Source organism: Carcharhinus amblyrhynchos, chromosome 21 (assembly GCF_965287045.1).
Source record: "Carcharhinus amblyrhynchos chromosome 21, sCarAmb.v2.hapA, whole genome shotgun sequence".
In the NCBI taxonomy this organism is placed as follows: domain Eukaryota; kingdom Metazoa; phylum Chordata; class Chondrichthyes; order Carcharhiniformes; family Carcharhinidae; genus Carcharhinus; species Carcharhinus amblyrhynchos.
This window is the reverse complement of record NC_137344.1, coordinates 6,828,581-6,841,000: the sequence shown is the minus strand read 5'-3', so window position 1 is coordinate 6,841,000 and position 12,420 is coordinate 6,828,581. Positions and strand designations below refer to the sequence as shown.

Genomic DNA, 12,420 nt, shown 5'->3' with positions numbered 1-12,420 from the left:
TTAGCATGTCCCCTTAAACCCATGTTTTCTTGGATAGCACCAAGTTTTACTCCAGTCAGGGTATAATCTGTAATGTTCTTCATTCACATTAGTGTATCACTTCATACACACTGAATTTTTTTGTCCAATCCTCCCTAGTTCAGCGATATTCAGTTGCAGCTTATTTTGATCTTATTTTCTTACTTTCATGTCGCCTGGAAATCTCAATGACAATACCTTCTAGTTTTGATTTTGTTTTCCTTGCAGTGAGTGCACAGATAGTATAAACAACATCTGAAAATGTTGGAAGTAGTCGATTATTTATCCTTTTGCTTGTCTGAGTGACAGGCTATCATACCAGCAGGGGGCGCAGAAACACTTTAAAACCGGTGAAGCATTGGCCATGCTCTGTCGCTTAATCTCTATCGGGAAAATTTCAAAAGTTCAGATCTGTGTTAAATACTGTTATAAAGAAAATTCGATATCAGAGAAAGAGCACCTTGTTAATCATCTGTTTTCAATTAGAAAATCTTTTTTTTGCCTGTGAAAGCGATATCAACTGAGAATAGAAATCCTTTTTCTCCTCCTTTTGCATGCATCAAGCGCAGCCTAGCGTGGCTACAGAATGAGTGCTGCCTCTCTGCTGCCTCACCAACATGCATTTACTTGAAGCTCCAGATTAATGTCAGTGTTCATTTTTCTTTTGCCTTGACCAGCATCTGTAAGAGCTGACCGACTGTGATTGCTAATTTATTAACAATTTGCGCATAATTTTCAACAGTTTTGTTTTGTGCGCTGGACCCTGATTCAGCGAGTAGAGACAATCCATACTCATTTCATTCGGTCCTCTTACAGCCAGCAGCGACAGAGGATACTTCCATCGTCACGGCTGAAGTGCTGTGAATTTTTGCAGCACGTGAACTGCTGAGAGTTTATGAATAATGAACCGGCGCAACACTCGTGTGTTGATTCGGCGGTGGGCTTTTCAATTTGTGTGTTTAGAACAGACACATTTCAGTTTGACACATGTGAATATATGCAGAAAGATCTCTAAATCTGGAAAACAGTAGCAAGGTTTGAGGTGATAATGATAGAGTTGTGAAGTTAGAAATGGCAGTGGGGGAAGAATCTCTACAAGCTGGCTGCACTATTGGTGGAAGTGGTGCTAATATGAGATTTCACTTGAAGTGGCTGGCCCTTTCCCGGGCTGGCCTTTTCGTAATAGTGAAGATGTCCAGGTGCTATTTTTGAGCACGCACAGACTAGTCACTTGTTCGCTGCTGTCTGAGCCACTTCTTGTAGTTTGCTGCATTTTGAAGGAGTCTTCAGTGTTTGGTGTGAAATGTGAGCAAGGTACCACAGGAATATTTAAATGTAGCCAATGGAATCCAAAGAAATCAAGTGCATTAGTGAATTTATTTGGGTGGCCTTTTGCAATTTCTTGAGTAAATTTGTTTTGAAGAATAAATTCTTGATAATCCTTGGATCTTGAGCACAGTTTAAGTATCTATCTTTAAAGTATACTCCGATCTTCATTATTTACCATGAAGATCCAGGCACCCTAAGATCAGGATAATGTGGGCCACTGCAATCCACTTCCAATCACTTCTTCAGTTCCTTGTCTCCTGTTCAATTTGTAAATCCAACTTTTCACCACCCTTAATTCCAGGCCTGTTATGTTTCTCCAGTTGTCTTCCACGTGGCACCTTGTCAAGAGATTTGAATTTGTCTGTCCACCACATCTGTAGTATATTCCTTCCATCCATCTATCCATCACCAGAACTACTACATTTTGTTGTACATGCAGTTCCTTCTATCTGCTTCTAATTATTTTCTTGATCTAGCTATTTAGTCATTTCAAATTCCATTAAAGATTTCAAAATTTTCCCTGCCATCATGTTAATCTGACTATAATCACCCGGGTTAACCTTTTTTGCAACATTGATAGAACAAAAACATTTCTCCATTACCCTCTTGTCTTTTAACCAACTCAGGATTAACCCCATTTGGCTTGTTAAGTTTGCTTTATTTCTGACTTTGGTGTATCCACAGCATCCGGAATCGATGCCTTGGTTTAAAATTATTAGGCAATTTTCTTTTTGTTTAAAGAAGTCCCGTTGTTGTTCTGTAATCTGATATGGTAATTTCTCTTTCCACCTCTCTTAGCTATACCTGCCCTATTCTATCTGCCCTTTTTTTTGTACTTTGTGTGTCTATTCTGCTGGGATCTTTAATTGACCCCATGATGCCTGCTGCTCTCAAGGAGCTTATCCATATTTAACATATCTACCTGACCTATTTCAAATTTCATAATTAAATCGAGCATTGCCTTGTCTCCTCTTGAAGTATTGCAAAGATTCTAAGAAATCCCCCCCTTGTTCAGATTTGTGAGTAGTAATTAATATCCCGTAGATTAATGGTTTACTTCCTTTTAATCTCTCTGGGCTGTCTACAGACCTTCTGTTCCATTTCATAGTTAGCATTTGTAGTTCAGTCCCACCAAAAATTATTTTTTTAATCTTCAGTCGATTGTAGTTCTGTTGAAGCATCCTTTTTTGGTATACATCAGTCATCTCCACATCAAGCATTATCACTTTGCTAATATTGCAAGCCATATTTCTCCCTTGCGAACGTAGTTCCTTCAATAAAATGTACCCGATGTGTTTGTTTATTATTCCTGTCCAGGTTGCAGATAAGTTTGTTGGTGCCATTAAATCTTCATCTCTAATTGAATTCTTCCAGAGGATTTTCCAGTTATTTTCCTCACCAATAATGCAACATGTGCACTTGAATCTTGTTTTGTTTATATATTGCAATATTGATTTTCCTGTGATTCCATTATCTAAACTCTCACATTGATTTCCCCCTTCTTCTTCCAGCTTAATCTGGTTTTACTTTTCTACTCCAGTTCTTCTGCATTATCTTCTTTTCACTGGAGTCTTTTACTTCTGACGTTAAATTTATTTATTTTAGCTTGTTCTGTCTTAGTTTGTTTTTATTTTCTGTATCTCCTAGTTTAAATGATCTCTTAGCTATTTATCAACTTTGCCAGTTCATTGGCTCACTTCCTCTTCAGATGATCCTTGTGGGTAGCTCCCTTGATTCTCTATCTTTGCTAATGCCTCATAAAATGGAAACTGTCTTCCTGACACCAATCCATTAGCTATATTTTGTGCTCCCTCCTCTTCCTGTCTTTTTCTACTCTTGCATGTGACTGGGGTGTAATCTGGAGATTACCCCTCCTAATCTCAATTTTTTGCAGGACTTCAGAACATTCCTATGTTAGAATGTTCTGAAAGATTGACTTCTTGGAATAAGAGTAGACCATTAATGAACATGTTCTGCCATTCAGTGAGACACAACCTGATCTGTAGCTGTCCTCCTCCCATAATCCCTTTCGAATTCTCTCAAATGTTCCTTCCTGAGAGGCAATATAGAATCCATGATGTGGTTTGAACTGCAGATGATGGCATCCAAGTCTCTTAATACTATCCCAAACTTAAATGCTAATTTGCACCTCCCTCACATCATATCTTGTCATTTAGTGTCATTATCCATTTGGTGGTCCAGCCCAAGGAACTCGCCTTCTACACAAGAACTGAGCACTTCAACTTTAGAGAGGATATTTTGTCCTGAATGTTTTTGTTTCAGGTGATTCCTCTACTTTTGTTCTCTGATCCATGAAGTCACTTTTCCTTTCTCTACCAGTATCAGCTCCCCATCTCTCAGTATGGTTACTTTGTCTCAAACATCTCTCTTCCAATTTTGTTGTGTTGTATTGTCCTGATATAGCAGCGACTTCCCATGGGGAGCACTTTTACTTGTGACATTATAAGGCAGTCCTAAGGAAGAACAGAGGTGCCATTTTTCAGATGAGATGTGAAATTGGGACCTCTTTTTATTAATTCCTGGTTCTTGGGCATTGCTGGCTGGCCAGTATTTATTGGCCATCACTCGTTGCCCAAGAGAAGGTGGTAATGAGGTGCCACCTTGAATCACTGAAGTCCATGTGCTGTGGGTTGACCCACAATGCCATTAGGGGCTTTCTCAGTTGGACATTAAAGATCCCGTGGCACTATTTTGGAGAAAATAAAAATGATTGCCAATTTTTAATAGACTGGCAGCAAATTGGTGTGTGCGCTGCCACCTTCAATGTATATGTTTCATACAAATCTTCAAACACAAAGTAACTGATGCTGCACATTGCACCAATGTAATTTTATTTATTTAAGACTTGATATAGCAATTGGGTTTGTATATCTGATCACCGTGATTTAATTTTGAACATTGTATAAACTACTGAAAATTATTGCTTTTATAACAAAGTAACTTTTTTTATTTTGCAGGTTCAACATTAAAGTAAATTTGTACCTGGTAGCAAACTTCATGCTTACTGGTGTTTCAGGCGGTGCTAAGTATGCTCAAAGTGGACAGCTTTTTGCTCGCTTCAAGCTCACAGAGACTCTATCAGAGGAAACTTTGGCTGGACGATTGGTAATGACCAAAGTCAATTCTGTTTTGCTGTTGCCAATAACTAAAGAGAGGTCCATGCAAGCCCAGGGAACCAAAGAAAAGGTTTATGAAGCCATGATTGAGGAAAAAACTAAGGAATGCATTTACTTGAGGTTGACAAAGGAATGCTGTGAGGAGCTAAAACTTCGAGCAGACCGAGAGATGCAGGTAATTAATGCGGCTCCTGCATGTTTTTTAATATTTTATGCATTTTGTAATAAAATGGTGAGTGTATTGCCACAAGGTGTACTCCGGACAAAGTATATTTCCTGCAGATAGTAGACTGGCTGTTTACACAGGAGCTTGGATACCTTCATTAGTTCATTTTCCTCCTTAGATTGTAAATTTTAAATGCTAATGTGATGTGTTCCAGCTTGCTCCCCATAAAGTGCACCTTCTCTTCTAGCCAGCAGAATGGAGGAGTAATGGGCTGAAAAAAAAACTGAGTGTGGTAACTATTTCCCCTGCTGCCCGACCTGCCCCTTTCTCCACTCGGGGGCACCTGGCCTTTGCTCGTATCGTTTGATCAGTCTTGCTGAGGTTTGTGTTCCTCCAATTGAGGGAATTTGCTTCATGGCATCTTGCATCCTGTCACCCGGTGCATTGGAGCATCCATGTTGCATCATTCCAGGAAGAAACAGTTTATTTGAAGTTGGGGTGGGGGGAGGTGATAAAGGAAGGAGGAATGTTCTATGGAGCATATTGTATCCTTAGTGCACAACTGTACTGTAAGACACTTCTGAGTTGATGGCTGGAATTTTACGGCCCACCCACCATGGGAATCAGAGTGGGTGGGGGGTGGACCTTGAAAAGGTCTGTTGACTGTGGGTGGGATTTTACGGTTCGGGATGAAGGAAGCCATAAAATTTTGTCCAAAACCTTTCTGGATGTTTTCAAATGCACAGATTAACAGTGACAATAAACATTAGGGAATATACCAAAATAAATTTAAAGTGAATAAAACTGGATTGTAAGCAAAGTGTCGGAAAAAGCCGGAGAAGGGATGTATTTGTGGCTTTTTGATTGAATTTTTAGGTTCAGGTGAATCCTGTAAATTGCGTAATGTTAGTGTTCAATCTGAAGCTGTCAGCCTCCAACAGCATCATTGTTAGGTATTGAGCAAATTATCTGCTGATTTTGAACTTATTGTTATCTTGACTGTGATTTGCATAGTTCAAAAGTGTTTAAAAATGTCTGAAATAGAAGAGTTCTTTGGTACCTTTTTGAATGGGAAGGGAAACATTGTTTCCATGATTATCTAAGTCTGCCTGAATAGTACTTACCAGTACTCGTAAAGAAGTCTGAAGAGTAGTCATCTAACCTAATTAACCTAACCAAAAGCTTCAATAATAACCCAGCTGGTTAACATACGAGCAGTTAAGTTCTAGAGACCAGGAAGTTCCTACATTTGATCTACTTATGTTGCAATATCCACTCTGTCTGCAATGAGATAAAGCTGGAAATGCTGGGAATACTCATCAGGTCAGTCTGTGGAGAGAGATTGTCAGTGTTTCAGGTTGCTGATAATTTCACCAGAGTTCTGATTAGAAGTGTTTTCCTTTTTGTATTTGGGAATGTGAAGTACTTCTGGATTAGGGAGGAGAAATTGACCTTCATCTCACTTTTGTTTGGACATTGGGAATGGACAAAATCAGGCTTTTTTGTATATGATGACTCCCATGGCAATTAGCTTCTGATCCCTGCCATCAATGCTCACACATGATTGAAAGCTGCTTGGGTAACTTTCCAGAGGGTGTCCATGAAGTCACACGGCAGCCAAGAATTAGGCCCACCTGGAGAAGGGAAAGGAGGAAATTAGCACATCAAGTGAAAGGTTTCCAAAGTTTGCTTTGAACTAAATTTTTCTAGTTCAGTGTAAATTTAAACTTTAAAAGCAAGTTTAACTCTGACTGTTTTTAAGGACATAGATTAATAAATATAAAAGTAAGATACTTCATTGATGGTTCTATTTGATCTTTTCTCTGCAATTTTGGTTTGCTTCGTATGCGCCTTTAATTTTACACTGCCTCATTCGCACAACAATTGACTTTAACTGTCAGATTTTGACCTTCAAGGATTTCAGACCTAGTCTGCTTGAGACTGAGGGTGAGGAGGTAAATGCTTCATCACTCTTTAATTATAATTTAGCACCAGAAATTGAATGGGGAAAGCTCGTTTTATACCTGGTTACTCTGCATCAATATGAATTTTGTTTTTGAGTCTGTGATTGTGTTTTATTTTGAGATGCGGGTAATGTGTTCTGATTTCACTTGTGGAACATTTTGATGCAGCAATTTCTTTAAAAATGTAATCTTAAATATCATCTTTTTATGATTTTGCAAAAAAATGCTCTGCACTTATCTGTAATCTGCCTTTTACTGGGCCAGCAAATGTTACCAGTCAGGAAAACGATTTTTCATGCAACTATATGCAATTATCTCTTTTAAAACCACCAATAGTTACAGATAAAAGAATACAATTTACCCAGAATCATTGCAGTCTGTGACAGAGTTCTATTTTTTGAGTTTAATCAGCTCCGCTCTTCCAAGAATGATTCCTGGGATTGAAGGGATTGTCGTGTGTGGATCATTGAGCAAACTAGGCTTATATTTCTCAGAGTTCAGAAGAATGAGAGGTGCTATCATTGAACCAGATAATATGCTTGCAGACTTAACTGGATAGATGCTTGGAGGATGTTTCCCTTGGCAGAGGAGTTTAGAACTGGGGATTGAAGACTCCAAATAAGGGATTAACCAAATAGGGGAAATTTCTTCACTGAGTTGTCAGCTTTGGAATTCTCTGCCTCAGAAGGACGTTCACGCTCAGTCATTGAGTATATTTAAGTTAGAGATTGGTAGATGTCTGGATTCTGAGGGAATCAAGGGTCATTGGAAGAATGTGGGAAGGTTGAAGTAGAGATGATCAACCGTGAACATTCTGAATGGCTGGGTCAGCTCAAAGGCTGAATGGCCTCTGTCTGTTGCTGTTCCACGTATCTATTACTATACCAGGCTAATTGCGGTGATCATAGATCATAAAATCATACAGCGCAGAAGGAGGCCATTCAGCCTGTTGAGCCTGCACCAACCACAACCCCATCCAGGCTCAGTCCTCATAACCCCATGCGTTTACCCTGGCTAATCCCCCTAACATCAACGGGTAATTTGGCATGGCCAGTCCCCCTAACCTGCACATCTTTGGACTGTGGGAGGAAACTGGAGCACCCGGAGAAAACCCATGCAGGCACAGAGAACGTGCAGACTCCATGCAGACAGTGACCTAAGCCAAGAATCGAACCCGGGTCCCTGGTGTTGTGAGACAGGAGTGCTAACCACTCTGCCACTGTGCCGCCCAATATTGTTAGAGTAATATTAGTTTCCTAAATCTGTTCAGTGAATGGTACAAGAGGACTGGGATAGCAACAACTTCAGTTTGATGGGCCATGAATCCATTTGCATCCAAAGGTTCGGTGAGCAAACAGAAGATGAGTTCTCCGCCAACCCCTCCCTTCCCCAGTTAAGGCGTAATCATATTGAACCCAACTCCTTTTTCAGTTTATTTATAGTCTGTCTATAATGTGAATCAGATGCCAGAGAAATGGTTGAACTCAGCAATAAATTTGTTGTATAAAAGTAACAATGGCATTACCTTATTTGAAATCTATTCCTGCTTTCCTGCACCAAGCTCCTTTGAAAAGCAATTTCAATTACTGTTTTTCATCTTCAATTTCTGGGAAGTTGCAAAGCTCCTTGGAGAACAACTAGCAGCTTTCTTCTCTCTCTGCTGCTTCTTTAACTATGTCTGATATTGGAACCACGATAAACTGTGCGTGGGCACTTTTGACAGCAGGGGGATGAAATCATGATTCTAAAATGGGAGTTTTGAAGTGGAACTGTGCTGATCGATACTTGTTTATTGGCTGTGTTTGACCTGCTGACAACTGCCTTATTAATTTGTAGGTTGAACTTCAGTTTCAACTCAATCGCTTGCCCCTCTGTGAAATGCATTATGCCCTGGACAGAATCAAGGACAACAGCATTCTCTTTCCAGATGTCTGTATGTTCCCCACAATTCCCTGGAGTCCCATCAGGTATGGTGTGCCAACAACGCAGCTCTTGAAAATGTGGCATAAATATTACATCAGGTATGCAACTTGCCACAGATGGTTTTTTGAAGCTGGTATATGGGATTGGGTACATTGCATAGCCCTTCACCTGCGCTTTCAAAAAGATAAGATTGGATTGACTGTTCTGTGACCGAGAGGAAAGCAGGTTGGAATAATTTGCATTCATGTATATTCATGCACTAATTCTCAAAATGTCAGGAAAAGGTATTTAACCTGTTGATTATGATTAATAGTTTGTGTGAGACTAGCAGCATGTAACTAATTGATTTCCATACTTAAAATTTTTAAAACCCAAAACTCCTTTTAAAAAAATTATATAAAGCTCATTGTCTTGAATGCATATTCATGCAGAAAGTATGGAGAATGCCAAAATTGCATTCTTAAATCTAGCAAGTTTTTGTTTGTAGATGTACAACACGTGTGCTTTTCACGTGCAAATATTTAATCTGACAAGCACCTTGTATCTCGTTTCTATTTGCTTGAGCAAAACTCTTCTGTTTTAGCTTAACAAAATGATAAACCTCTTTCATGCAAAGAGATCACTGCCTTCTCTGAGGCATAGTACTATAATTGCATAGTACTGATAGAATAATTATACTTTATGCACTGGCTAAAATTGTGGAATCTGTAGTCTAATTGGAAGGTGTTCAATCAGTACTTATTAAACTGGACGAGTTCCAAATAGGAAGTTTATTCTTAATCAGTAATATTGATTATCTTCATTAATAAACTGAAGGTCCTCCTTCATGGCTCAGTTAAACAGAAATGTTGGAACTTTTTGCAGAGACTTGAGGATTGTCTATTCCTGGTTTCCCTCCAAGCCTGTGCCAATCATAGTCAAACTAAAAGACCTTCTGCCCTTACTCGGTCTATATTGTTCTATTTGCTCCCTATTCATGTACCAATCCAGATGCCTCTTAAATGTTGCTAATGTGCCTGCTTCCACCACATCCTTTGGCAGCACATTCCAGGCACCCACCACTCTCCACGTCTCTCTCAAACTTTCCTCCTCTGACCTTGAAACTTTGCTCCTTTGTAATTGACATACCCATCCTGTCTATGCCTCTCATAATTGTGTAGCCCTCTATTCGGTCTTCCCTCAGCCTCCATCTTTCCAGTGAAAACAATCCTTGTTTATTCAACCGCTCCTCATGGCTTACACCCTCAAGACCAGGCAACATCCTGGTGAACTTTCTTTGCAGTCTCTCCAAAGCTTCCACATCCTCCTGGTAGTGTGGTGACGAGAACTGCACGCAAAAATCCAAATACAACCTAACCAAGTTTTTTTTATAGCTACAACGTAATTTCCCAACACCTGTACTCAGTGCCCCGGTTGATGCAGTCAAGCATGCCATATGCCTTCTTAATCACCTTGGCCACCTGTGTTGCTGCGTTTGGGGAACTGTGGACTTGCATGCCCAGATCCCTGTTGATGTTCCTTGGCACTTCCAACAACTCTGCCAATCTTCTTGTCATCTACAAACCTACTACTCAGGCCATCCACATTTTCCTCCAGATTATTAATAAATACTTCAAACAACAGAGATCCGAGCACTGATTCCTGCGGAACACCACCTGCTACGATCTTCATTCTGATAAACACCCTTCACCGCTAGTCTGTCTCTAATGACCAAGCCAGTTCTGTATCCATCTCATCAGTGCATCCCAAATCCCATGTGATTTTTGTTTTTGTACCAATCTGCCATGTGAGACCTTGTCAAACACCTCACTAAAGTCCATATAAATTACTTCCACAGTCCTTCCCTTATCATTTATCTTTGTCACCTATTTAAAAAAACTCCAATCAAGTTGGTGAGACATGACCTTCCCCATACAAAACCATGTTACCTATCACCATTTTCATCCAAATATATGCATATATCCTGTCCCTCAGTATCTTTTCCAAAAGCTTCCCACCACTGACGTCAGACTCACTGGCCTATAATTTGCAGCATGATCCCTGTTTTTCTTGAACAAGGGCACAACATTGGCCATTTTCCAATCCTCTGGACCCTTGCCATTGGTTGAAGAGAATGTGAAGATATCTGTTATGGGCCCAGCTATTTCTCCCCTATCTATCCCCATAATAACCTGGGATTGATCCCATCTGGCCCTGGGGACTTGCCCATCTTAATGCAATTTGGGATACTCAACACTTCCTCCTATGATATATTGACATTCTTTACTAAGTTCCCATACCCATCCCTGATCTCAACATCCATCATGTCCTTGTCCTTGGTGAATATAAAGTACCCATTAAGGATTTCACCCACTTGCTGTGGTTACATGTATAATTTCCCTCCATCATCCTCGAGCGGGTATACTCTTTCTTGCTACCCTCTTGCTCTAATGTGTGCATAAAAAGCCTTTGGATTCTCCTTGACTCTGTTTGCTAAAGACATTTCATGGCCCCTTTAGCCCTCCTAGTTCCATGTTTAAGTTCCTTCCTACTTTCACTGTATTCCTCAAGGCCTTCCATCAGTTTTTAGATGCTTAGACCTATCATATGCATCCTTTTTCCTTTTGACTAAGCTTACAATTTCCCATGTTGTTCATGGTTCCCGAATCCTGCCGTTTCTCTCCTGCGTTTTTGCGATGACGTGGGATTTTCATGAGATTTTATTAATTTGATGCAAGATATTAAATGGTAATCAAATTGCTAAAGCTTTGAGAACTGGTCAATCTTCAATGCTACTAATTTTCTGGTATGAATATAGTTATTTGTATATATTTGTAAAGTTTTTGGAGGGATTATATAATTTGGTGTGACTTAATTTGGATGTTGTAAAATTAATTTATTAAAAATTAATTGTCATTTTAAAGACATTTTGGCTTTTGAAACCTACATAAATTGCAAATAGCGGTTTTATTTTGTATTACTGGAGTAGACAATGGGACGAGCAGTTGGATCCCCGACTAAATACTAAACAGAAGGAGGCTATTCTGGCAATCACAACTCCACTTTCCATCCCACTTCCTCCTGTTCTCATCATCGGTCCCTATGGAACAGGAAAAACATTCACATTGGCTCAGGCAGTCAAACACATCCTAAAACAGCAGGATACAAGGTGAGCTTTCGAATGCATTGTTTCAGCACGCGATGACAGGAAGTTCTGCCATATAATACACTTCTTACAAAAATATGCTATCTTTTGAGAATTGAATGGTGGAAATGGGATATGTGATTTTTAAAATACATTTATTTATATAATGTTTTAAGGACTGTGCCAGTGACAGGCATTTTCCCAGCAAGTAACTAAACAGACCAGAAACAATCCAGATTTGATCCTTGCCCCGTGTTCAGTTGGGTGGCAGAAAAGATGCTACGACTGGCCTTTGAGATGGGGAGAGAACTGTTGACTAGCACAAGTGGCACACGGACCAACAAATCATGAGCCTTTTGACAGTGACATATAATGCAGTTATATTGCTGTGCTGAGAAAATAAGTTGCACATCTGCCCTGCCATTAGATGTTAAGGAAACTTTGCAGAAAGAGCAAGTGGAAATGGTTGAGTCACTTGATGTGATGGTGGCAAGTAATGAGAACTGCAGACAAAATTTGTGTGTGACTTTGAGGTAGATTACTAATTATGTCCACCTGTGTGATTGGATGCTCACATTCTCCTTGGGACATAACTTCAGCCTTTAAATCGATTATAAGACCCCAAATACTGAGCCACCAGAACGAGAGTGGTGGAATAACAGCTCGGCACCTTTCAGTGTGTTGGCAGATAATGCACAGTCATGTGCAAATGGCCACCTGCATTGGTTTTGTTTAGAATGTAACCAACAAAGGTAGATG

At 39.8% G+C, this 12,420-nt stretch overlaps 1 protein-coding gene across 6 annotated transcripts in view; it reads left to right on the top strand.

Annotated features, from left to right (window-relative positions):
• The window catches only part of helz (helicase with zinc finger), a 260,171-nt gene that overhangs the window by 86,655 nt on the left and 161,096 nt on the right, over nt 1-12,420 (top strand). For 5 of the 6 annotated variants that reach the window (XM_080209368.1, XM_080209363.1, XM_080209364.1 and 2 more), the window contains 3 exons: nt 4,326-4,659; nt 8,451-8,581; nt 11,503-11,685. In XM_080209368.1, the coding sequence (XP_080065494.1) occupies nt 4,326-4,659; nt 8,451-8,581; nt 11,503-11,685 (648 nt within the window). The remainder of the gene's footprint in view (nt 1-4,325; nt 4,660-8,450; nt 8,582-11,502; nt 11,686-12,420) is intronic. The other variant, XM_080209367.1, reaches the window with a different exon arrangement.